This window comes from Phyllobates terribilis, unplaced genomic scaffold (assembly GCF_046119375.1).
Source record: "Phyllobates terribilis strain yellow unplaced genomic scaffold, ASM4611937v1 Scaffold_13__5_contigs__length_258822181, whole genome shotgun sequence".
NCBI lineage: Eukaryota > Metazoa > Chordata > Amphibia > Anura > Dendrobatidae > Phyllobates > Phyllobates terribilis.
In genome coordinates this window covers 101,956,119-101,981,401 of record NW_027362773.1, presented here as the reverse complement: position 1 = coordinate 101,981,401, position 25,283 = coordinate 101,956,119, and the positions used below count along the sequence as shown (strand labels likewise).

Here is a 25,283-nt window from a genome sequence, read left to right as displayed (position 1 = left end):
AGCGCAGACCTACTGATGCTTTCCTTTGCTCTAAGGGGTTAATTAATCGATGGAGCATTCAGACTTTAGAAAGCGAAGTTCATTGATGATCTAAGTTTTAGCGATAAATACAACATGTAAGAAACTCACTAAGGCTGTGTGCCCACTATGCGTTTTTTAAGCGTTTCCGCAGCGGCAGTTCTGCTGCAGAAATGCTTAAAAAACGCTTGGTAGAAGGTCTGCAATGTTCTCCAATGATAATCCACATGTGCTGTGCACATGCTGCTGAAATTTCCGCTGCGGATTATCATTGCGGAAAAATCTGCAGCACTACCAATTATTTTGCGTAATCATGGCGTTTTCGCCGCCATTGACTTGCATTGAATCACTTAATATCTGCATGACTACATGTGCACATGCAGATATTAAGCGATTCAATGTGCGGATGGTACCTGGGTCTGGGGAAGAGGAGACTCTCCTCCTGACCCGGGTACTATAGTACCTGTAAAAAAAAAAAAATTAAAATAAAAAATATACATTATACTCACCTTCTGACGGCCCCCGGTCTCCTGTATGATGCGTCCTGGCTCCCCGGCAGCTCGCGATGGTCTAAAAGGACCGCTGACGTCGGCGGTTGCGTGACCTGTCACATGACTAAATGACGTCATGGAAGATCCTTTTACACCACCGTGAGACACCGGGGAGACTGGACACATTGGATAAGGAGACCGGGGGCCATCGGAAGGTGAGTATATGTTTTTTTTTATTTTTTTACCATTTTTATTCTTTTTTTTAACTAACTTGGTCACACTATATAAAATCCATGCCGGTTACATGGATTTATATAGTGTGACCCAGTTGTCAAGCACTTTTCCAAGTGATGCTAAAATCGCTTGGAAAGCGCTTGACAACCCGCATGCGAAATCGCATGATCAAAACGCTTCACATCCGCATGTCCCTGGCAGGAAAAACGCATGTACAATCCGCAAGCGTTTTTTCTGCCAGGGAGATGCAGAAACGCTCAGGAAAAATCCAGAGCATTTCTGCATCGTGGGCACTTAGGCTATGTGCCCACGATGCGTTTTTCAAGCGTTTTTGCTGCGGTCTTTGCGCAGCGTAAATGCTTGTAAAACTCTTGGTAATCCGTCCCTCGTGGTCCCCAATGACAATCTGCAATTTCAATGCCCATGCTGTGGATTTTTCTGCAGCGTTTTTGATGTGCGGAAAAATCCGCAGCATGTTCATTATTTGTGCGTTTACGCATGCGGAATTGCCTTCTCAATGCAATAAAAAACGCAAAGCAATTCCGCATGTCCAAAACACTTCAAAAATGCGCGAAAAACGCGTGTCAAATTCCGCACGCATTTTTCTGTGCAAGGACATGCAGAAATGAAGCGGAAATTTTCCGCTTCATTTCTGCATCGTGGGCACATAGCCTTAGCGTAAAAATGCATGTAATCCACACATGACTGTTTCAATAAAGTTTAATAACTAACTATGTTATATTACATGCCATAATATATGATATATGTTATACCTGTTGTGTACCACCAGCAATATGTTATTGTAGAAAATTGTAGAGGTCAGATACAGGCAGAGAAAGCTAGAAGAAAGAAATGTGGAGCCCTGCAGAAAGACCTGTGCCTTAGCTAGCTAGCAAGTGGGAGAGAGTAGCTCCAGCCTAAGCAATCAGTATGTCCCAGCTGGATGAGACCAGCCCTCCTGCATGAGAGTATTACCTCTACTAAGGATAAGTCTGTGTACCCACGATGCATTTTTTAAGCGTTTCCGCAGCGGCAATTCTGTTGCAGAAACGCTTAAAAAACTCTTGGTAGAAGGTCTGCCATGTTCCCCAATGATAATCCGCATGTTCTGTGCACATACTGCGGAAATTTCCGCTGCGGGTTATCATTGCGGAAAAAAACGCAGCACTACCAATTATTTTGCGGAAGCGCTGCGTTTTCGCTGCCATTGACTTGCATTGGAACGCGTGTAATCCGCATCACTGCATCTGTACATGCGCATTCCCTGCGTTTCAATGTGCGGATGGTACCCGGGTCTCGAGGTGAGGAGACTCTCCTCCGGACCCAGGTACCATAGAACCTGTAAAAAAAAGAATAAAACAAACATTATACTTACCTTCTGATGGCCCCCGGTGTGCTAGTCTTCGCTTGCCGGCAGATCGCGGTGTACTGAAGGACCTGCGCTGACGTCATTTAGTCATGTGACGGCAGGTCCTTCAGTGTTTCGCGAGCTGCCGGCAAGCCAGGACGGATCGAATAAAGACTCCGGGGGCCATCAGAAGGTAAGTATAGATTTATTTTTTTATTTTTTACCATTCTTTACGGTCACACTATATAAATCCATGCCGGTTGCATGGATTTATATAGTGTGACCAAGTTGACAAGCACTTTCCAAGTGATGCTAAAATCACTTGGAAAGCGCTTGTCAACCCGCATGCGGAAATGCATGTGAAGAACGCTTCACATCCGCATGTCCCTGGCAGGAAAAACGCATGTACAATCCTCATGTACAATCCTCATGTACAATCCGCATGTACAATCCGCATGGACAATCCTCATGTACAATCCGCATGTACAATCCGCATGGACAATCCGCATGTACAATCCGCATGTACAATCCGCATGTGAAATCCGCATGCTTTTTTTCCTGCCAGGGAGATGCAGAAACGCTCAGGAAAAAATCCAGAGCATTTCTGCATCGTGGGCACATAGCCTTAGGTTGCAGCTACCTAGTTGAGTTTTGAGACTTATTCCTGTACGTGAAGAGTGCATCCACCATAAAGGCAAGGATATGTCACAGGTGAGAATAGTATAAAGGCTTATCCCTGAAATTCATAAAACACCCTACAGTATAAATTATATTAATATCCTGCAGCTTATACCAAGTTAAGGTATGTGCATACTGAGTCTTTTTACTGATTTTTTTTAACAGAAACTTAGTGGAAACTCCAAGTTTTTGAGGAGTTTTGAGATTTGAAGAGTTTTTGGTCAATTTCTGCTCAGTTTCTACTCCAAAAACTCCTTGAAAAACCATGTGTGCACATAGCCTTACAGAGTTTTTCCAGAAAATGAAAGGAAGTTATCTGAATGAGTGAAATATCTTGCTTTTCTTGTTGACAACTGTGTGTATATTGATAAAAATTTTGTAGGACATTGATAACATATATCACAGTCAGGAGTCTCGAGAGTTCAGAATATCAGATTTCATGCACTTGGATGCCAGGTAAGAATAAGAAATGTAATAATGTTTATAATTTGTGATGCTGATTTCTTTTATTCCTGACCACTGCTGTATTAAATATGAAATGTCTTTCCACTTACCTCTTATGATGCAGCTATTTTTTTACTTCTTTATCTCCACCTTTAGAGAGCCTTTGTTTCTATTAATGTAGCCGTACAGGATTTTTTTTATTTGAGATGACATATTTTTTTCTAATGGCATCATTTGGAGCACATATTTAGGGCACTTTTTATTCCATTTTTGATGAGCAATTCTGGCATTGTTTTTCATTTTTTTATGTATGGTGTTCTGACGAAAAAGATTGCACCATGCACAATTTTCCTCCGATCGGATGGCACTCAACCATTCATGTCTATGGGTCCGTGATGACATCCAAGTATGGTCCGATTTTCATGTACAGACTGAATGGAGAAGAAGGAGAAAACTTTTTTTTTTTTTTTTTTTACATTATCACATCCGAGAAAATAGGATGACACACTGATCAAACTCTGATCAGAGAGTGATTAGCACCATCGGACCGTTTTTCTCGGATGGAGAACATACGGTAATCTGCACCTGCCCTAAAGCTATGTACAGATGGAGATTTTTTGAGTAAACTGCATTTTTGTAGGAGTTTTTCTTTATCTGAAACAGTTTTAGCATAGGTGCTTTAAAAAAAAAAAAAAAAGTCCACGGTGATCTGATGGACGTTTTCGTGATGATAATCCTTGCAGTCATCAACAATGAGCATCGCTGTTGCCCAGCGGCCACTCTCATGAGACCCATACAAAGAGCAGGATTATTGAGTTGTAATTATTGCTACAAGCAACAACTACAGAGTCTGCCAACATTGAGGATCATTTATAAGTTAGCAAGGTTGACAAAGGACAATAGTGAGGTCAAAATAGGCAATTATCACTATGGTAAAAAGACTGACGTTGACGGCATTCCATTGGCAAAACTCTAAATTCCATTTTGTATTTTAGTGATGTCGCACTCGCAGTAGCTTCATTGTCATTCAACCAATGGTTCACAAAACTCTATTGCAAAGATTTCCGCCTGGTAAGTGTAATGCCAGGGGTATTTTATTATCTTTAAGAAGTATGTGTAAAAAGCACTGTTTTCCATAGACTCCAATGTTAAAAAAAAATCAGAGATCACTTTTTTAAAAAAACGGACTAAAAAGTTGTGCAGACACAACTTTTTTGCCAACGGATTGCTGATGGATCCGTTTTAACAGATAATTACTGAACATGTGAAGCCTAAGAAGATACGATGCCCCCTGAAAGAGCATCTTGTTCATTCGGCCAAACCCTGCACTGATGAAGGGCACAGACTCCAAACAGCTGTCTGCAGATGGTTGTCTAGTATCCATTGTCAAGTTGCAAAGATTTGGACATTGATTTATACTTTAACTACCCAAATAGATGGCACTATTGAGAGAGTTTCCATTCCTTTTAGTAAACAGCTAATTTTCATTCTTTTCCCTTGGACCAATACACATCTGGTCTCCCTAATGAGAGACTGTCCCATCTTGCCCATAGCATTACATGGCAGTATTAAATACATGCCTGTCATGCACAGTGTGGGAAAGACTAAGTGCAACACGAAGGGATGAGGGGAGGGTAGCCCAAACACTAGGGAAAGGGGGAGTGGAGACCCCTAGGCAGATCTAATATCACCCTACCTGTCCTACCGTCCCTATATAGGTTCCGCACTTATCGCCGAACAGGAAACCTAATCCCTGTATATCCCTAGAGCTAGGCCCTAGATAGGGAGGGGGTGAGCACTGGCCAGTCCCCACTATAAACTAAAGACAACAAGGGAGAAAAACAAAGGGGGAAAACTTAGCTTGAGCAGACACCAGAGAAATAACACCAAATGTCCTCCAAGGGCACCAGAGAGGAAGCTAGCTGACTGGTATTGCTCCAAGCCTTCACAAGGGAAAAATTAGAATATCACCGGCGACTCCCTGAAGCAGACTGAGAGTTTATAAACACCCAGGGCGTGTCAATCAGAGCAGGAGGGAGGTTGCCGCTGGATCCAAAAGTCAGAAGGATTAAGAAAGCGTCTGCAATGCCAAATGCAGTGACCTTCTGCAGCCAGTTCCAGAGAGACGGTCTGTTACATCTGGCACAATCCTGACAACGCCAGTCCGAGAAATTCAAAAGTTCTGAAATATGATTATTACTTTACAAGACTAAAATTAACTTTTTTATTATATATTTCTATAGCATTAGGGGGTTAATATTCCAATAAACAAAATAAATGTTACTGAGGGTCGTAGCTGCAGAAAGTAATAATTATAATTTCTAGCATGCAGATGTTGGTGGTTCTGGTGGAAAGAAGCCCCTATTCTTATTATTACTTCTTTTTTTTTAATTAGAGACCGGAGATTTCTGAACAAATGTTATATGTGTTAGGAAGGTCTAAGAAAATGGAAGAACTAGTTTTGGAGAACTGTGGATTAAAATGGTAAGAATGTTATAAATCTCTAAAAATTACAGAAAAAAGGAGCCCGAGGAATAAACGTAATAATGTAATTACTTTGCAAAATGTAGCCCACCAACATCTGATTGCCAAGTGATGTGTTGATTTAAACATCATTTCTTTAGGGGCATAGAGGACATAATGGAGAGAAACTATCAAAGTATATCTACCGCTCGTGTGGACCGAGTATGTATGGTTATTTGTGCGGTAGTTGTGTGTCCGGGGTAGTAAAGCCAGGCAGGACTGGGTTAAATCTGAGCACTGCAGGCTTGATTAGATGCACCTGTCTTGCTTTAACTAAGAAACAGGGCCTGTGTTCACTAAGGGTATGTGCCCACGTAGCGTTTTTCAAGCGTATTTGATGCGGAATTTCCGCAGCGGAAACGCTTGTAAAACGCTGGGTAATCTGCACCCCATGGTCCCCAATGAGAATCCGCAAGTTCTATGCCCATGCTGCGGATTTTTCCGCAGCGTTTTTGATGCGCACAAAAATCCGCAGCATGTCAATTAATTTGCATTTCCGCATGCGGAATTGCCTTTCCAATGCAATAAAAAACGCAAGGCAATTCCGCATGTTGAAAACGCGCGATAAACGCTTGTGAAATTCCGCATGCGTTTTTCCGGGAAAGGACATGCGGAAATGAAGCAGAAATTTTCTGCTTCATTTCCGCAACGTGGGCACATAGCCTAAGTGTGTCAGTCTGCTGGGTGAAGCAGAGTCGAGTGTGCTGCTGGTGAGTGACCAGCCAAAATGTGAGCTGTAGCTAGGAGAGACAGGCAAGGTTCTCTCTCTGAATGGAGACTGCATAGGTCATTTAGGAAAGCTGAGCAGTCTGTGTGTTGGAGGTGTTGAGAACGTGTGGAAGCTGCAGCCTGTTCAGTGTGAAATGTGTCCAGAGTTGAACACTTCTGTTTGGTGCTGGAAGCTGTTGGACCTTGGGTGGAAGGTGATACAGAGACTGGTGGGATCGTGCCTCTTCTGAGTGCGAAGTTTGCTCCGAGAGAAAGGACTGTATTCTGTTCAGGTGAGCCCGCAATAACATGTGCCTGCTGAATGAACTGTTTATTTGCCTTTGTGCCCAGAAGGGGCTGTTTTTGGTTTTGAATCCTTTGGAGTTCAATGAAAGCAATAAAACTGCACTTGTTTGAACCAAACCGCATTGTTTGTGTGAACGCTACCTAATGCCTACCTGGGAGAGTGAATCCCTACACCGGTTATATGTTCTGTAATTGTGAGGTCACCCTTGCAGCTTATCAACAAAGACTGGGGTCAGCACTGAGGAGGCAATGCTGGACCTGTGGAGGTGGGGAGTATGAGTGTGTGAACCCATAGAATTTTTCAAGCAGAATACACTTAAGAAAATGCTGGCCTCTTTTTCCTGTGAAGCGTTTTTTGCAACATCTTTGGCCGCTGGATTTTTCATTTTTTTTACTTGTAGTGAATAAACTAATTAGCGTGAAGAATGGTCAATAGTTAAAAGAATCTCAAAAGACTGAACATATGAACAGCAAATCATTTTTACATTGCTATGCATATGTTTATCCTTTGCAATGTTTATTTAGCGCTTCTTCAGGTGGGCGACGGAGCATACCCCCCTGAAAAAGCTGTAATAACCCAACTTAAGGGCTCGTACAAATACCAAGTTTTCTAGTACAAGTTATATTTATGTTTTTTCACAGATAGAACTCACACCTATTATGTCTATTATGTCCGTGCATTTTTGCTCATTGTGGGAAAGTAGCCTAACTTTAAATTTATTATCGTTCTTTAATGCAAACCTACAGGCATAAAAACAATCGATCTATTCTATCTTATCCATCTAATAATATTTCTCTTTTGTTTACAGTGAATTTGCCATCAAAATGGCTCAGACACTTGATAACAATGTCAGCACTATGCTCCATACCATAAATCTTTCTGGAAATCAAATAGAAGATAGAGGTACATTAAAGCACGTATGTGTGTACGTATAAGTGTATGTGTTGTGTGTGTATTTTTGTGAATACATATGTGTGTGTGATGTGTGTACTTGTGTGTATGTATGTACAGTACAGACCAAAAGTTTGGACACACCTCATTTAAAGATTTTTCTGTATTTTCATGACTATGAAAATTGTACATTCACACTGAAGGCATCAAAACTATGAATTAACACATGTGGAATTATATACTTAACAAAAAAGTGTGAAACAACTGAAAATATGTCTTATATTCTAGGTTCTTCAAAGTAGCCACCTTTTGCTTTGATGACTGCTTTGCACACTCTTGGCACTCTCTTGATGAGCTTCAAGAGGTAGTCACCGGAAATGGTTTTCACTTCACAGGTGTGCCCTGTCAGGTTTAATAAGTGGGATTTCTTGCCTTATAAATGGGGTTGGGACCATCAGTTGTGTTGTGCAGAACTCTGGTGGATACACAGCTGATAGTCCTACTGAATAGACTGTTAGAATTTGTATTATGGCAAGAAAAAAGCAGCTAAGTAATGAAAAATGAGTGGCCATCATTACTTTAAGAAATGAAGGTCAGTAAGTGCGAAAAATTGGGAAAACTTTGAAAGTGTCCCCAAGTGCAGTTGCAAAAACCATCAAGCGCTACAAAGAAACTGGCTCACATGAGGACCGCCCCAGGAAAGGAAGACCAAGAGTCACCTCTGCTTCTGAGGATAAGTTTATCCGAATCACCAGCCTCAGAAATCGCAGGTTAACAGCAGCTCAGATTAGAGACCAGGTCAATGCCACACAGAGTTCTACCAGCAGACACATCTCTACAACAACTGTTAAGAGGAGACTTTGTGCAGCAGGCATTCATGGTAAAATAGCTGCTAGGAAACCACTGCTAAGGACAGGCAACAAGCAGAAGAGACTTGTTTGGGCTAAAGAACACAAGGAATGGACATTAGACCAGTGGAAATCTGTGCTTTGGTCTGATGAGTTCAAATTTGAGATCTTTGGTTCCAACCACCGTTTCTTTGTGCGACGCAGAAAAGGAGAACGGATGAACTCTACATGCCTGGTTCCCACCGTGAAGCATGGAGGAGGAGGTGTGATGGTGGGGGGGTGCTTTGCTGGTGACACTGTTGGGGATTTATTCAAAATTGAAGGCATACTGAACCAGCATGGCTACCACAGCATCTTGCAGCGGCATGCTATTCCATCCGGTTTGCGTTTAGTTGGACCATCATTTATTTTTCAACAGGACAATGACCCCAAACACACCTCCAGGCTGTGTAAGGGCTATTTGACCAAGAAGCAGAGTGATGGGGTGCTACGCCAGATGACCTGGCCTCCACAGTCACCAGACCTGAACCCAATCGAGATGGTTTGGGGTGAGCTGGACCGCAGAGTGAAGGCAAAAGGGCCAACAAGTGCTAAGCATCTCTGGGAACTCCTTCAAGATTGTTGGAAGACCATTTCCGGTGAGTACCTCTTGAAGCTCATCAAGAGAATGCCAAGAGTGTGCAAAGCAGTCATCAAAGCATAAGGTGGCTACTTTGAAGAACCTAGAATATAAGACATATTTTCAGTTGTTTCACACTTTTTTGTTAAGTATATAATTCCACATGTGTTAATTCATAGTTTTGATGCCTTCAGTGTGAATGTACAATTTTCATAGTCATGAAAATGCAGAAAAATCTTTAAATGAGAAGGTGTGTCCAACCTTTTGGTCTGTACTGTATATATATATATATATATATATATATATATATATATATATGTGTGTGTGTGTGTGATGTATGTGCGTGTGTGTATCTCCAGTAAATTTTTCACAAATGGAGTTGAAAGAGGCTCACCTATAGTGTTCTTGATATCTCATATTTATGGACCCCACTGTAAAACCACTTGTAAAGAAAAACATAGAATTGTTAATCATGTAATTATGTAATAATTACATTTTGTCTTGTTTTCTCATAAGGACTGGTAGCAATTAGCCAACATTTTAAACAACGTCAACAAGTTTTACAACATCTCAGCCTTGCAAGAATTTCAATATCAGCAAAAGGTAATCAAAAGGTGTATATACTCTGGTAAGACGACTCGCTCGGCTGCTTCCGGAAGTAGACTCAGGAACCCGGGTTTTCTCTGCAGGCTTTATTAAACAGCATAAAGTTCTGCACTCCAGCATAATAAACAGAGCCTTACTGGCAAAACGACAAAACAAAAGAATAAACGATAGCAGAGTCCATATGCCTATGGGATTTGCCCTCACAGGTTGTAGTCCCAGCCTTCAGCTCCCTGCTGAGCTGAAGCTCTCCCAGTCTGGAGACCTTGCCTCTCCAAACCACAACAGAGAGAAAAAACAGGACTGATCATTTAAACGTTGCTCAGCCACACCCTGAGGTGGAGGTATGGGGAATGACTTACCTCCCATCTCTATGTCATTCCCATAAAACCACACACTTTAAAAGAGTTAACCCCCAGCATATAGCATGCTGGCAGAAAGTTTATTGGTTTCAGTTCACACAGGCTAGCAACCTGCGTGACTCATACCTCCCCTCATATATCATACCAGTGACCCTGTCACAATATATAAATATATATATATTGTAGGGTTTGGTACTTACTCAGCCGCATTAGAGTTAGAGGTAGGCACAGGATACTGTTTCTTTAAAAACGTCCAAGGCAGGTTTATTATACCTTCATAAACCGCACTTTTAGAAGTAAACAAAAGACAGCCTTGTCTGGCACAGAGTAACAAAACAGAAAATAAACAGTCCATACAATATGGTGGGTTTGGCCGCTCACGGTCAGTGTCCTTTAGCACAAACACTTGGGAGGTCTCCACACCTCCAGCCACAGCCACTGAATGAGACACTCTGTCTCCATTTTATTTACAGGCCCCCGGTGGGGATATGTGAGCAGCCAATCCCTGCCTTCTCTTATGACTGCTCGTAAAAACCAGCCCTGATACGCCCTAGTAACCCCCCCAGCACTATGTGTGCTGGAGCATGCTTCCCAGGTTTACATCACCGAAGCTACCAACCTCGGTGACACATATCTCCCCTCAAGGACCTGTTCGGCAGCCATCTTGTTACATATATATACACTGCTCAAAAAAATAAAGGGAACACTTATACAACAGAATATAACTCCAAGTGAATCAAACTTTTGTGAAATCAAACTGTCCACTTAGGAAGCAACACTGATTGACAATCAATTTCACATGCTGTTGTGCAAATGGAATAGACAATAGATAGAAATTATTGGCAATTATCAAGACACCCTCAATAAAGGAGTGGTTCTGCAGGTGGGGACCACAGACCACATCTCAGTACCAATGCTTTCTGGCTGATGTTTTGGTCACTTTTGAATGTTGGTTGTGCTTTCACACTCGTGGTAGCATGAGACGGACTCTACAACCCACAGAAGTTGCTCTGGTAATGCAGCTCATCCAGGATGGCACATCAGTGCGAGCTGTGGCAAGAAGGTTTGCTGTGTCTGTCAGCGTAGTGTCCAGAGGCTGGAGGCGCTACCAGGAGACAGGCCAGCACACCAGGAGACGTGGAGGGGGCCATAGGAGGGCAACAACCAAGCAGCAGGACCTCTACCTCTGCCTTTGTACAAGGAGGAGCAGGAGGAGCACTGCCAGAGCCCTGCAAAATGACCTCCAGCTGGCCACAAATGTGCATGTGTCTGCACAAATGGTTAGAAACCGACTCCATGAGGGTGGTATGAGGGCCCGACGTCCACAGATGAGGGTTGTGCTCACAGCCCAACACGGTGCAGGACGCTTGGCATTTGTCACAGAACACCAGGATTGGCAAAGTCGCCATTGGCGACCTGTGCTCTTCACAGATGAAAGCAGGTTCACCCTGAGCACATGTGACAGACGTGACAGAGTCTGGAGACACCGTGGAGAGTGATTTGCTGCCTGCAACATCCTTCAGCATGACTGGTTTGGCAGTGGGTCAGTAATGGTGTGGGGTGGCATTTCTTTGGAGGGCCGCACAGCCCTCCATGTGCTCGCCAGAGGTAGCCTGACTGCCATTAGGTATCGAAACGAGATCCTCAGACCCCTTGTGAGACCATATGCTGGTGCGGTTGACCCTGGGTTCCTCCTAATGCAGGACAATGCCAGACCTCATGTGGCTGGAGTGTGTCAGCAGTTCCTGCAAGATGAAGGCATTGAAGCTATGGACTGGCTCCTACAGACCAGTTAGATGCTCCTAATCAACTCGTTACCTGCATTAAAGACAGCTGTCTTACATCGTCACCTGTATAAAAGACTCCTGTCCACAGACTCAATTAATCAGTCAGACTCTAAACTCTACAACATGGGCAAGACCAAAGAACTTTCTAAGGATGTCAAGGACAAGATCATAGACCTGCACAAAGCTGGAATGGGCTACAAAACCATAAAAAAGACGCTCGGTGAGAAGGAGACAACTGTTGGTGCAAGAAAATGGAAGAAATACAAAATGACTGTCGACATCGATCTGGGGCACCATGCTAAATCTCACCTCGTGGGGTATTCTTGATCATGAGGAAGGTGAGAGATAAGCCTAAAACTACATGGGGGAACTTGTCAATGCAGCTGGGACCACAGTCACCAAGAAAACCATTGGTAACACATTACACCTTAAAGGTTTAAAATCCTGCAGTGCCTGCAAGGTCCCCCTGCTCAAGAAGGCACATGTGCAGGCTCGTCTGAAGTTTGCCAATGAACCCCTGGATGATTCTGTGAGTTATTGAGAGAAGGTGCTGTGGTCAGATGAGACAAAAATTTAGCTCTTTGGAAATAACTCAACTCGCGGTGTTTGGAGGAAGAAGAAGGATGAGTACAACCCTAAGAACATCGTCTCAACCGTGAAGCATGGTGGGGGAAACATTATTCTTTGAGGGTGCTTTTCTGCAAAGGAGACATGACGACTGCACCGTACTGAAGGGAAGATAGATGGAGTCATGTATTGTGAGATTTTGGCCAACAACCTCCTTCCCTCAGTAAGAGCATTCAAGATGGGTCGTGGCTGGGTCTTCCAGCAAGACAATGACCCAAAACATACAGCCAAGGCAACAAAGGAACACAGTAAGGTCATGGAGGGGCCTAGGCAGTCTCCAGACCTTAATCCCATAGAAAACTTATGGAGGGAATTAAAGCTCCGAGTTGCCAAGCGACAGCCTCAAAATCTTAGTGATTTAGAGATGGTCTGCAATGAGGAGTGGACCAAAATTCCTCCTGACATGTGCGCAAACCTCATCATCAACTACAAAAAACGTCTGACTGCTGTGCTTGCAAACAAGGGTTTTGCCACCAAGTATTAAGTGTTATTTGCCAGAGGAATCAAATACTTATTTCTCACTGCAAAATGCAAAAAAAAATATCTAATTTATACAGTGTGATTTTCTTGATTTTTTGGGGGATATTCTATCTCTCAATGTTAAAATTAACCTATTCCTATAACCTAAACCTGTTCATGTCTTTGTCAGTGGGCAAACTTACAAAAACAGCAAGTGATCAAATATTTATTTCTCCCACTGTATATATATATATGTATGTACATGAAGGAAAATAAAATAATTTGTGATCCTAAAGGGAATGTGTCATCTAATTTCACAATGCCAACAGCATACATTATAATTTCATCATACATTATTATTTGATTATTTGGCTGTTGTACTTGCAGTGAAAATCCATTTCAGAATGGCTCAATATCCACCCATCTAGTCTGACAGTTCCTCAGTGTCCCTCCTCCTGCTGAGATCTCACACTGCTCAGTACAAGATGCATTGGTCAGTCAGACTCGGTGGGTAGTTGAAGACTGAAAAGACTGGTACTCATGAGCGATGTCATTCTATAGCTGTAGTCATAAAATGTCAATGTTAGGATTATACAAGCATTCTGGCATGGATTTCCAATGTAAGTGACCAGGCTCATCAGGTCTAAAAGAAGTACTTAATAATATATAAAATTTTTGTATTGTGAAATCTGATAACTGATCCACCTTTAAGTCCACATGCACATAGCACTATTATTATTATAGATAAAAAATACACGTGTTTCAGCTGTTTACAGCCTTCTTCAGGTGTAAACACCTGAAGAAGGCTGTAAACAGCCGAAACGCATTGTGTACTTTTTTTTTATCTGTTTTTACATTTGTGTAAATACATTTTTAAAATTCAAGTAACCTGAAGTTTCTTCACCCTGATTCAACTTGATGGCATAGACAGCGCCAATCCCTGGCTCTCTACTTTAGATTTAGGTATGAATTATTATTATTATTAATTTATTAATATAGTGGCATTTATTCTATGGTGCTTTAAATGTGAAATTAAAAATTTAAATTAGTGAGAGGAAATGATGGTCATGTCTATTACATGACATAACACTGACATACCCTGTAGTGGAGCAAAACAAGATCAACATCAGACCAAGGAACTTTTTGGATTGGAACCATGGGATTTAAAAGATAAGTACAACATTTGTGATTATGAGGCTATTCAGAAGATTTTGTAATTTGTTTAGGAAAAATTAGTTTAAAATTGTATTTTATTACAAGCACTATTTTTTTCAACTTTCTAGGTATTAGCAGCTTATTTCAGTCTCTTACTTTGAATGGATCATTGAGCAATTCTCTGATCTATCTTGATCTGTCTGGCAACCCTGGTATCTTTGCCACAGAAGATTCCTCTGTAAGTTATAATAAATTCATTTTCTAAATATTTTTTATAATAATGATAATCTAACTGGTTTGGCATAAAAAAAAAAAGATAATATAACTTACAGCTCTCGGGATGTAGTGACACAAAAATGCCTTTTGTCTTCATAATAAGACGTATTTATAATACCAAAGTATAAAACATAAAAAAAAAAACATAATTGGTATTGTGGCATTTGTACCGACTCATAGAATAATCTTAACTTGTTATTTTTGCTGTACAATAAATGACGTAAAATGAAAACTGTAAAAAAGAAAGGCAGAATTACAATTTTTTTCAGTCAACCCTCCCAGAAAGTTGTAAAGAGTAACTTGTCATAAATCAATAGTAAACATGAAAATAAGCAACTTTGTAATACATCTTATCAGATATATTGCTTCTTTCTCCACCTGGATCGATCGATTTACTCTCAATTCATTCTCAATATGTAAAATCTGTATTCAGTGAAGACATACACTGCTCAAAAAAATAAAGGGAACACTTAAACAACACAATGTAACTCCAAGTCAATAACACTTCTGTGAAATCTACCTGTCCAGTTATGAAGCAACACTGATTGTGAATCAATTTCTCCTGCTGTTGTGCAAATGGGACAGACAACTGGTAGAAATGATCGGCAATTAGCAAGATACCCCCTATAAAGGAGTGGTTCTGAAGGTGTTGACCACGGACCATTTCTCTGTTCTCATCCTTTTTGGCTCTTCTTTTGGTCACTTTTTCATTTTGCCATTGCTCTCACCCCTAGAGGTACAGTAGCATGAGGCGGTGTCTACAGTACAACCCACAGAAGTTGCTCAGGTAGTGCAGTTCATCCAGGATGGCACATCAGTGTGAGCTGTGGCAAGAAGGGTAGCTGTGTCTGTCAGCACAGTGTCCAGAGCATGGAGCAGATGCCAGGAGATGTGGAGGGAGCCATAGGAGGGCAACAACCCAGCAGCAGGACCGTTACTGTTATGTTCTGCTACCAGAGCTAAGGAAAGAGAGGAGATCTGTCCCTACGATAGAACTCAGCTTGAACCCTACGATGTAACAGGGGACCTGATCCTGCGATCAGACCTGCTAAAGTCCTAAGCTAGTCTGTACGGAGACCTATAGATGTGGGGAAGGAATCCCTACAAGTACTAAGGACTGGGAGGAAAATGGGACACCTCCTAACAGAAATAGTAGCAGACAGATGAACAAAACAAAATATAAAGAACACAGAGGTCCGTAGACCAAGCAAACTAACAGAGTAGATACAGAGCACAGGCTAGCTATAAAGTAGTAATACAATGAAGTCCAGCAAAGCCAGAAGGGCGGAGCAGGATTAAATAGGCCAACAAGGTCATGTGACCAGCAAAGGAAAAAACCTAAGAGCAAGGTTCTAACAGTTACCTCCTCCTTTGTGCAAGGAGGAACAGGAGGAGCACTGCCTGAGCCCTGCAAAATGACCTCCAGCAGGTCACAAATGTGCATGTCTCTGCACAAACGGTTAGAAACCGACTCCTTAGGGTGGTATGAGGGCCGACGTCCACAGATGGGGGTTGTGCTCACAGCCCAACACCGTGCAGGATGCTTGGCATTTGCCACAGAACACCAGGATTGGCAAAGTCGCCACTGGCGCACTGTGCTCTTCACAGATGAAAGCAGGTTCACACTGAGCACATGTGACAGACGTGACAGAGTCTGGAGACACCGTGGAGAGTGATTTGCTGCCTGCAACATCCTTCAGCATGACTGGTTTGGCAGTGGGTCAGTAATGGTGTGGGGTGGCATTTCTTTGGAGGGCCGCACAGCCCTCCATGTGCTCGCCAGAGGTAGCCTGACTGCCATTAGGTATCGAAACGAGATCCTCAGACCCCTTGTGAGACCATATGCTGGTGCGGTTGGCCCTGGGTTCCTCCTAATGCAGGACAATGCCAGACCTCATGTGGCTGGAGTTTGTCAGCAGTTCCTGCAAGATGAAGGCATTTAAGCTATGGGCTGGCCCGCCCGTTCCCCAGACCTGAATCTGATTGAGCACATCTGGGACATCATGTCTCGCTCCATCCACCAACGTCACGTTGCACCACAGACTTCCAGGAGTTGGCGGATGCTTTAGTCCAGGTCTGGGAGGAGATCCCACAGGAGAGCATCCGCAACCTCATCAGGAGCATGCCCAGGCGTTGTATGGAGGTCATACAGGCACGTGGAGGCCACACACAATACTGAGCCTCATTTTGACTTGTTTTAAGGACATTACATCAAAGTTGGATCAGCCTGTAGTGTGTTTGTCCACTTTAATTTTGGGGGTGACTCCAAATCCAGGCCTCCATTGGTTAATAAATTTGATTTCCATTGATGATTTTTGTGTGATTTTGTTGTCAGCACATTCAACTTTGTACAGAACAAAGTATTAAATGAGAATATTTCATTCATTCAGATCTAGGATGTGTTATTTCAGTGTTCCCTTTATTTTTTGGAGCAGTATATTTTCCCATTACTGTGAAAGGAGATGACAGTTGGTGCTTATAAAATTCTATGGAGGAGGAGGAGCTAGAGGAATACACGGACATTCTGCTGCAAGTTCTCCTGAAACAACAGTCACAGTTCTCCAAAGAACTTTGTGAGCACCAAGTGTTATCTCCTATCTCGGTAATGGGAAAGTTTGCATTCACTACAGACAGATGTTACCCATGAATTGAATATTTTGAGAATGAAGATCAGTCGAGGAGGAGAAAGAACTGGATTTCTCTAATAAGAAATATAACAAAGTTTCTAATTTTCATTTGTAAAAATAAACAAATAAAATGACGGTTAGACTTTAATACAATTTGACAAAAAAAAAACTATATAAAAATAAGGTGTATATAGTACATATAAATATATATCTATATATGTCTTCTCAATGTGTGCATGAAATGCCATAGGGCTGATGAATGTGTGTAGGTGGCCGTGCCTGAAACATCCAGCACAGGTGACAGAGACCCCAACCAAGCCTATAATACCCCCTCTCCACCACACACAAAGTAAGGCCATGTTCACACGTTCAGTATTTGGTCAGTATTTTACCTCAGTATTTGTAAGCCAAAACCAGGAGTGGGCGAAAAATACAGAAGTGGTGCCGTGTTTCTATTATACTTTACCCCTGATTGTTCCATTCCTGGTTTTGGCTTACAAATACTGATGTAAAATACTGAATGTCTGAATGTGGCCTAAAGCAAATAATTTTATATTTCACTAATACACTGATTTTTTTTTTCTCATTTAGAATTTATCTAACTTTTTAATTCACTGCACTTCCCTTTGTCATCTTAACCTTTCTGAAACAGGCTGCGCTCTGGATTCTGTAAGTAAAGACTGGATGCTCGTACTGAATTCTTACCCTTTGTAGAGGGTGGTATACTGTACATTTTCAACGTATATATTTATTTTTCTATTGTTTTAGCTTTTAGAATCCTTGCTTCATGGTTGCTGCCACAGCCTAAGTTATCTGAATACTGCAAGAAATGTGTATTCACACAGGTAATCTGACAATGTTAACTTGATTTTTTGATTTTTTTTTTTTTTTGGCCATCAAACATCATGGAAATATTAACCCAGATCAACTCTGACACAATTTATTGTCAGATTACAATGTCGGTCCAAAGCTTCCATCAGCCACTACGGACCTACAAGGCTCATCTATACAATCCAACCAACAGTGACGTAACTAGAGTCCAATGGGCCCCGATGCAAGATCTGGACCTGGTACCCCCCCCCCCCGCATGTTGGTCAGATGTATAGGCCCTTGTAGCGTTCTAAACCCTATAAGGACATACAAGTTGCAACCCCTTCCCCATTATATAGTAGTATGTCAGTAAATTAAAATAATTAACAAAAACACCAGCAAAGGATTCCTAAGTGTTGACAAAGGTTCCTTAGTCTGTTTCTGCAGTGCCACAGGCTGATCGGCTCCATGCCACATTGCCGCATTGATGCAGTAATTGATGCAAAAGGACCCCCGACCAAGTATTGTGTGCATTTACTGAACATACATTTCGGATTTTAAAAACATTTTTGAAGCTGTTGTTATAAAGTATTCTAATTTACTGAGATGATTGTGGAGCCTACTGAAACGGACTAAGGGACCTTTTTAAAAGCTTAGGAAGCCTTTGCAGGTGTTTTTTGTTAATTAATCTAATTTACTGAGATAATGACTTTTGTGTTTTCATTGGCTATAAGCCATAATCATCAACATTAGCAGAAATAAACACTTGAAATAGATCACTCTGTGTGTAATGACTCTATATAATATAGGAGTTTCACTTTTTGTATTGAAGAACTGAAATAAATTAACTTTTCGATGATATTCTAATTCAGTGAGATACACCTGTATATCCCCCATACTGGTATGTATGTTCCCCATCCTGGTATATATACCCTTCATCCTGGTATATACAGTCATATGAAAAAGTTTGGGCACCCCTATTAATCTTAAGCTTAATGTTTTATAAAAATTGGTGTTTTTGCAACAGCTATTTCAGTTTGATATATGTAATAACTGTTGGACACAGTAATGTTTCTGCCTTGAAATGAGGTTTATTGTACTAACAGAAAATGTGCAATCTGCATTCAAACAAAATTTGAAAGGTGCATAAGTATGGGCACCCTTATAATTTTCTTGTTTTAAATACTCCTACCTACTTTTTACTGACTTACTAAAGCACTTTTTTTGGTTTTGTAACCTCATGGAGCTTTGATCTTTATAGCCAGGTGTATGCAATCATGAGAAAAGCTACTTAAAGTGGCCACTTGCAAGTTGTTCTCCTGTTTGAATCTCCTCTGAAGAGTGGCATCATGTGCTCCTCAAAACAACTGTCAAATGATCTGAAAACAAAGATTATTCAACATAGTTGTTCAGGGGAAGCATACAAAAAGCTGTCTCAGAGATTTAACCTGTCAGTTTCCACTGTGAGGAACATAGTAAGGAAATGGAAGAACACAGGGACAGTTCTTGTTAAGGCCAGAAGTGGCAGGCCAAGAAAAACATCAGAAAGGCAGAGAAGAAGAATGGTGAGATCAGTCAAGGACAATCCTCAGACCACCTCCAGAGAGCTGCAGCATCAACTTGCTGCAGATGGTGTCACTGTGCATCGGTCAACTATACAAGGCACTTTGCACAAGGAGAAGCTGTATGGGAGAGTGATGCGAAAGAAGCCGTTTCTGCAAGCACGCCACAAACAGAGTTGGCTGAGGTATGCAAAAGCACATTTGGAGAAGCCAATTTCTTTTTGGAAGAAGGTCCTGTGGACTGATGAAATCAAGATTGAGTTATTTGGTCATACAAAAAGGCGTTATGCATGGTGGCAAAAAAACACAGCATTCCAAGAAAAACACTTGCTACCCACAGTAAAATTTGGTGGAGGTTCCATCATGCTTTGGGGCTGTGTGGTCAATGCTGGCACTGGGAATCTTGTTAAAGTTGAGGGACGCATGGATTCCACTCAGTATCAGCAGATTCTTGACAATAGTGTTCAAGAATCAGTGATAAATATGAAGTTACAAAGTGGATGGATCTTTCAGCAAGACAATGATCCAAAACACCGCTCCAAATCTACTCAGGCATTCATGCAGAGGAACAACTACAATGTTCTGGAATGGCCATCCCAGTCCCCAGACCTGAATATCATTGAACATCTGTGGGATCATTTGAAGAGGGCTGTCCATGCTCGGCGACCATCAAACTTAACTGAACTGGAATTGTTTTGTAAAGAGGAATGGTCAAAAATACCTTCATCCAGGATCCAGGAACTCATTAAAAGCTACAGGAAGCGACTAGAGGCTGTTATTTTTGCAAAAGGAGGATCTACTAACTATTAATGTCACTTTTCTGGTGAGGTGCCCATACTTATGCACCTGTCAAATTTTGTTTGAATGCAGATTGCACATTTTCTGTTAGTACAATGAACCTTATTTCAAGGCAGAAACATTACTGTATCCAACAGTTATTACATATATCAAACTGAAATAGCTGTTGCAAAAACACCAATTTTTATAGAACATTAAGCTTAAGATTAATAGGGGTGCCCAAACTTTTTCATATGACTGTATATCCCCCATATATGGTATGTATGTTCCCCATTCTGGTATATATACTGTATAATCCTCATCTTGGTATATATATATATATATATATATATATACACTGCTCAAAAAAATAAAGGGAACACTTAAGCAACAGAATATTACTCCAAGTAAATCAAACCTCTGTGTAATCAAACTGTCCACTTAGGAAGCAACACTGATTGACAATCAATTTCACATGCTGTTGTGCAAATGGAATAGACAATAGATGGAAATTATTGGCAATTATCAAGACACACTCAATAAAGGAGTGGGGACCACAGATCACATCTCAGTACCAATGCTTTCTGGCTGATGTTTTGGTCACTTTTGAATGTTGGTTGTGCTTTCACACTCGTGGTAGCATGAGACGGACTCTACAACCCACAGAAGTTGCTCCGGTAGTGCAGCTCATCCAGGATGGCACATCAATGCGAGCTGTGGCAAGAAGGTTTGCTGTGTCTGTCAGCGTAGTGTCCAGAGGCTGGAGGCGCTACCAGGAGACAGGCCAGTACACCAGGAGACGTGGAGGGGGCCGTAGGAGGGCAACAACCCAGCAGCAGGACCGCTACCTCCACCTTTGTGCAAGGAAGAACAGGAGGAGCACTGCCAGAGCCCAGCAAAATGACCTCCAGCAGGCCACAAATGTGCATGTGTCTGTACAAACGGTTAGAAACCGAATCCATGAGGGTGGTATGAGGGCCCGACGTCCACAGATGGGGGTTTTGCTCACAGCCCAACACCGTGCAGGACACTTGGCATTTGCCACCGAACACCAGGATTGGCAAAGTCTCCACTGGCGCCCTGTGCTCTTCACAGATGAAAGCAGGTTCACGCTGAGCACATGTGAATGTTTTTCCCAGCAATATGCGCTCCTGAAGGATGATAATAGAACTTGATATTCGGATTCAAAGATAATTTTTATGTTGAATGTGCTGACAACAAAATCACACAAAAATCATCAATGGAAATCAAATTTATTAACCAATGGAGGCCTGGATTTGGAGTCACCCCCAAAATTAAAGAGGAAAAACACACTACAGGCTGATCCAACTTTGATGTAATGTCCTTAAAACAAGTCAAAATGAGTCTCAGTATTGTGTGTGGCCTCCACGTGCCTGTATGACCTCCCTATAACGCCTGGGCATGCTCCTGATGAGGGTGCGGATGGTCTCCTGTGGGATCTCCTCCCAGATCTGGACTAAAGCATCCGCCAACTCCTGGAAGTCTGTGGTGCAATGTGACGTTGGTGGTGGAGCGAGACATGATCTCCCAGATGGGCTCAATCGGATACAGGTCTGGGGAACGGGCGGGCCAGTCCATAGCTTCAATGCCTTCATCTTGCAGGAACTGCTGACACACTCCAGCCACATGAGGTCTGGCATTGTCCTGTATTAGGAGGAACCTAATACAGGCTGTGCAGCCCTCCAAAGAAATGCCACCCCACACCATTACTGACCCACTGCCAAACCGGTCATGCTGAAGGATGTTGCAGGCAGAAGATCGCTCTCCACGGCGTCTCCAGACTCTTTCACGTCTGTCACATGTGCTCCGTGAAACAAGAGGGGATTATAGGGAGAGAAAATGGGAAGCGCAGGCTTCTAAGTGTAGTAGTTAGATTCCAAGGGTATATACTCAGTATAAACCCACTCACCTATTTGGTGTCTTGAGGTTCTGCATGTAAATCCAATCAGTGGATCACTCCATTCCTCTTTCCATTCAGTTTGCTGCAGAAATCTGGGAGCTGATGAGAGCACTGGACAGAGCTTTCATGGGCAATACCACTTTGTGAATGTTTTTCCCAGCAATATGCGCTCCTGAAGGATGATAATAGAACTTGATATTCGGATTCAAAGATAATTTTTATTTCAAACTAAAATACAACCGGTTTCGACTTCTTTTAGCCTTCCTCAGGTATAATATCATGCACATAAACAGATCTATCTACACACATTTTATAGCAGACATCCCTGCTTGTCATTTTGGGTGGAGACTGAAAGATCTGTTTTTCAGACACATCCAGATACTCAGATATGCAGGTTTTTGCACTCTGAGGAATCTAACAAAACCCATATACTAAATTACTTTTATACAGCTTTTTTTCCTTCAAAAAAATTATTTTTTTTCCGCACAACAAATTTTTTCACACAGAAAGTATTTTCTTTTCTAAAAACACTATAAATATAATTTTATTATATATAAAATGTCTTTTAAAATGTTATTAAACATACTAAAAGTGTGATTTCATACAAAAATGTAAGATCCTACAACCATATACATTATGACAAAATTTAAAACCCTTTCTTTCTTCATATTATAGCCATTTTCAAATACATTTTTTTGTTATTTCATTCATATAGTTAAAAAAATAAATAAATAAAAATAAATGGATAAACAAAATATATATACATATATATATATATATATATATATATATATATATACTGTATATATACAGTACAGACCAAAAGCCTGTACACACCCTCTCATCCAAATATCTCCCTGCACCCTCATGACTACGAAAATTGCACATCCACACCGAAGGTACCAAAACCACGAATCAACAAATGTGGAACCACACACCCAACAAAAAAGTGTGAAACAACTGAAAACACATCCCACATTCTAGGCTCCTCAAAGCAGCCACCCCCCACCCCGATGACCGCCCCGCACACCCCCAGCACCCCCCCCCGACGAGCCCCAAGAGGCAGTCACTGAAAATGGCCCTCACTTCACAGGTGTGCCCTGTCAGGTTTAATAAGTGGGATTTCTTGCCTTATAAATGGGGTTGGGACCATCAGTTGTGTTGTACAGAAGTCTGATGGATACACAGCTGATAGTCCTACTGAATAGACTGTTAGAAATTATGGCAAGAAAAAAGCATCTAAGTAAAGATAAAGAGATGTGTCTGCTGCTAGAACTCTGTGTGGCATTGACCTGGTCTCTAATCTGAGCTGCTGTTAACCTGCGATTTCTGAGGCTGGTGACTTGGATAAACTTGTCCTCAGAAGCAGAGGTGACTCTTGGTCTTCCTTTCCTTGGGCGGAAGAGCCAGTTTCTTTGTAGCACTTGATGGTTTTTGCAACTGCACTTGGGGACACTTTCAAAGTTTTCCCAATTTTTCACACTAACTGACCTTCATTTCTTAAAGTAATGATGGCCACTCGTTTTTCTTTACTTAGCTGCTTTTTTCTTGCCATAATACCAATTCTAACAGTCTATTCAGTAGGACTATCAGCTGAGTATCCACCAGACTTCTGCACAACACAACTGATGGTCCCAACCCCATTTATAAGGCAAGAAATCCCACTTATTAAACCTGACAGGGCACACCTGTGAAGTGAGGGCCATTTCCGGTGACTGCCTTTTGGGGCTCGTCGGGGGGGGGGTGCTGGGGGTGTGCGGGGCGGTCATCGGGGCGGGGGGTGGCTGCTTTGAGGAGCCTAGAATGTGGGACGCGTTTTCAGTGGTTTCACACTTTTTTGTTGGGTGTGTGGTTCCACATGTGTTGATTCGTGGTTTTGGTGCCTTCGGTGTGGATGTGCAATTTTCGTAGTCATGAGGGTGCAGGGAGATCTTTGGATGAAAGGGTGTGTACAGGCTTTTGGTCTGTACTGTATATATATATATATATATATATATATATATATATATATATTTTTTTTTTTTTTGTTTATCCATTTATTTTTATTTATTTATTTTTTAAAATATATGAATGAAATATCAAAAAAATGTATTTGAAAATGGCTATAATATGAAGAAAGAAAGGGTTTTAAATTTAGTCATAATGTATATGGTTGTAGGATTTTACATTTTTGTATGAAATCACACTTTTAGTATGTTTAATAACATTTTAAAAGACATTTTATATATAGTAAAGAAAATACTTTCTGTGTGAAAAAACTTGTTGTGTGTAAAAAATAAATAAATAAATAAAAATTTTGAAGGAAAAAAATCTGTATAAGGCTGAGTTCACACGATGCGTTTTTCATGCGCTTCCGCGGCGTTTTTGCAGTTGCGTAAACGCCGCGGAAACGCATGAAAAACGCATGGTAGAAGGGCAGCAATGTTCCCCAATGGAAATCCGCATGTGCTGTGCCCATGATGCGGATTTTTCCGCAGCGTAAACGCTGCGGTCAAAAATCCGCAGCATGTCAATTAATTATGCGGAAACGCTGCTCTTTTGCCGCCATTGACTTGCATTAGACCGCATGGAATCCGTATCACTGTATATGTTGATGCGCTTTTCATGCGGTCTAATGTGCGGATGGTACCCGGGTGTGGAGGAGAGGAGAGTCTCATCCAGACCCAGGTACCATTAAAAAAAAAAAGAATAAAATAAAAAATATATATATTCTCACCTTCTGACGGCCCGCGCTGCGTCCTGCCGGCTTCCCGCGCACTTCGCGGTTGAATGAAGGACCTTCGCTGACGTCAGAGTCATGTGACGGGTCACGTGACGCTGACGTCGGAAGGTCCTACAGTCTTCACTGCCGGCAGCCGGGACCGATGAAGCCGGACACCGGGGGCCATCAGAGGGTAAAGTATATATTTATTTTTTATTTTTTGACATTCACACACTATATAAATCCATGCCGGCTGCATGGATTTATATAGTGTGAAGTTGACAAGCACTTTCCAAGTGATGCTAAAATCGCTTGGGAAGCGCTTGTCAACCCGCATGCGGAAATGAAAGTGAAGACCGCTTCATTTCCGCATGTCCCTGGCAGGAAACCGCATGTACAATCCGCATGCGTTTTTTCCTGCCAGAGAGATGCAGAAACGCTCAGGAAAAAATCCTGAGCATTTCTGCATCGTGTGCACATACCCTAAAAGTCATTTAGTACATGGGT

The 25,283-nt window shown here is 41.8% G+C and overlaps 1 protein-coding gene across 1 annotated transcript in view; it reads left to right on the top strand.

Moving 5' to 3' along the window:
• Positions 1-25,283, top strand: part of LOC141174534 (capping protein, Arp2/3 and myosin-I linker protein 3-like) — a 92,847-nt gene that overhangs the window by 41,130 nt on the left and 26,434 nt on the right. Inside the window, exons 8-15 of the mRNA XM_073659470.1 lie at positions 3,152-3,225; positions 4,209-4,284; positions 5,609-5,697; positions 7,560-7,654; positions 9,626-9,712; positions 14,231-14,340; positions 17,597-17,674; positions 17,774-17,850. Of these exons, the coding sequence (XP_073515571.1) occupies positions 3,152-3,225; positions 4,209-4,284; positions 5,609-5,697; positions 7,560-7,654; positions 9,626-9,712; positions 14,231-14,340; positions 17,597-17,674; positions 17,774-17,850 (686 nt within the window). The remainder of the gene's footprint in view (positions 1-3,151; positions 3,226-4,208; positions 4,285-5,608; positions 5,698-7,559; positions 7,655-9,625; positions 9,713-14,230; positions 14,341-17,596; positions 17,675-17,773; positions 17,851-25,283) is intronic.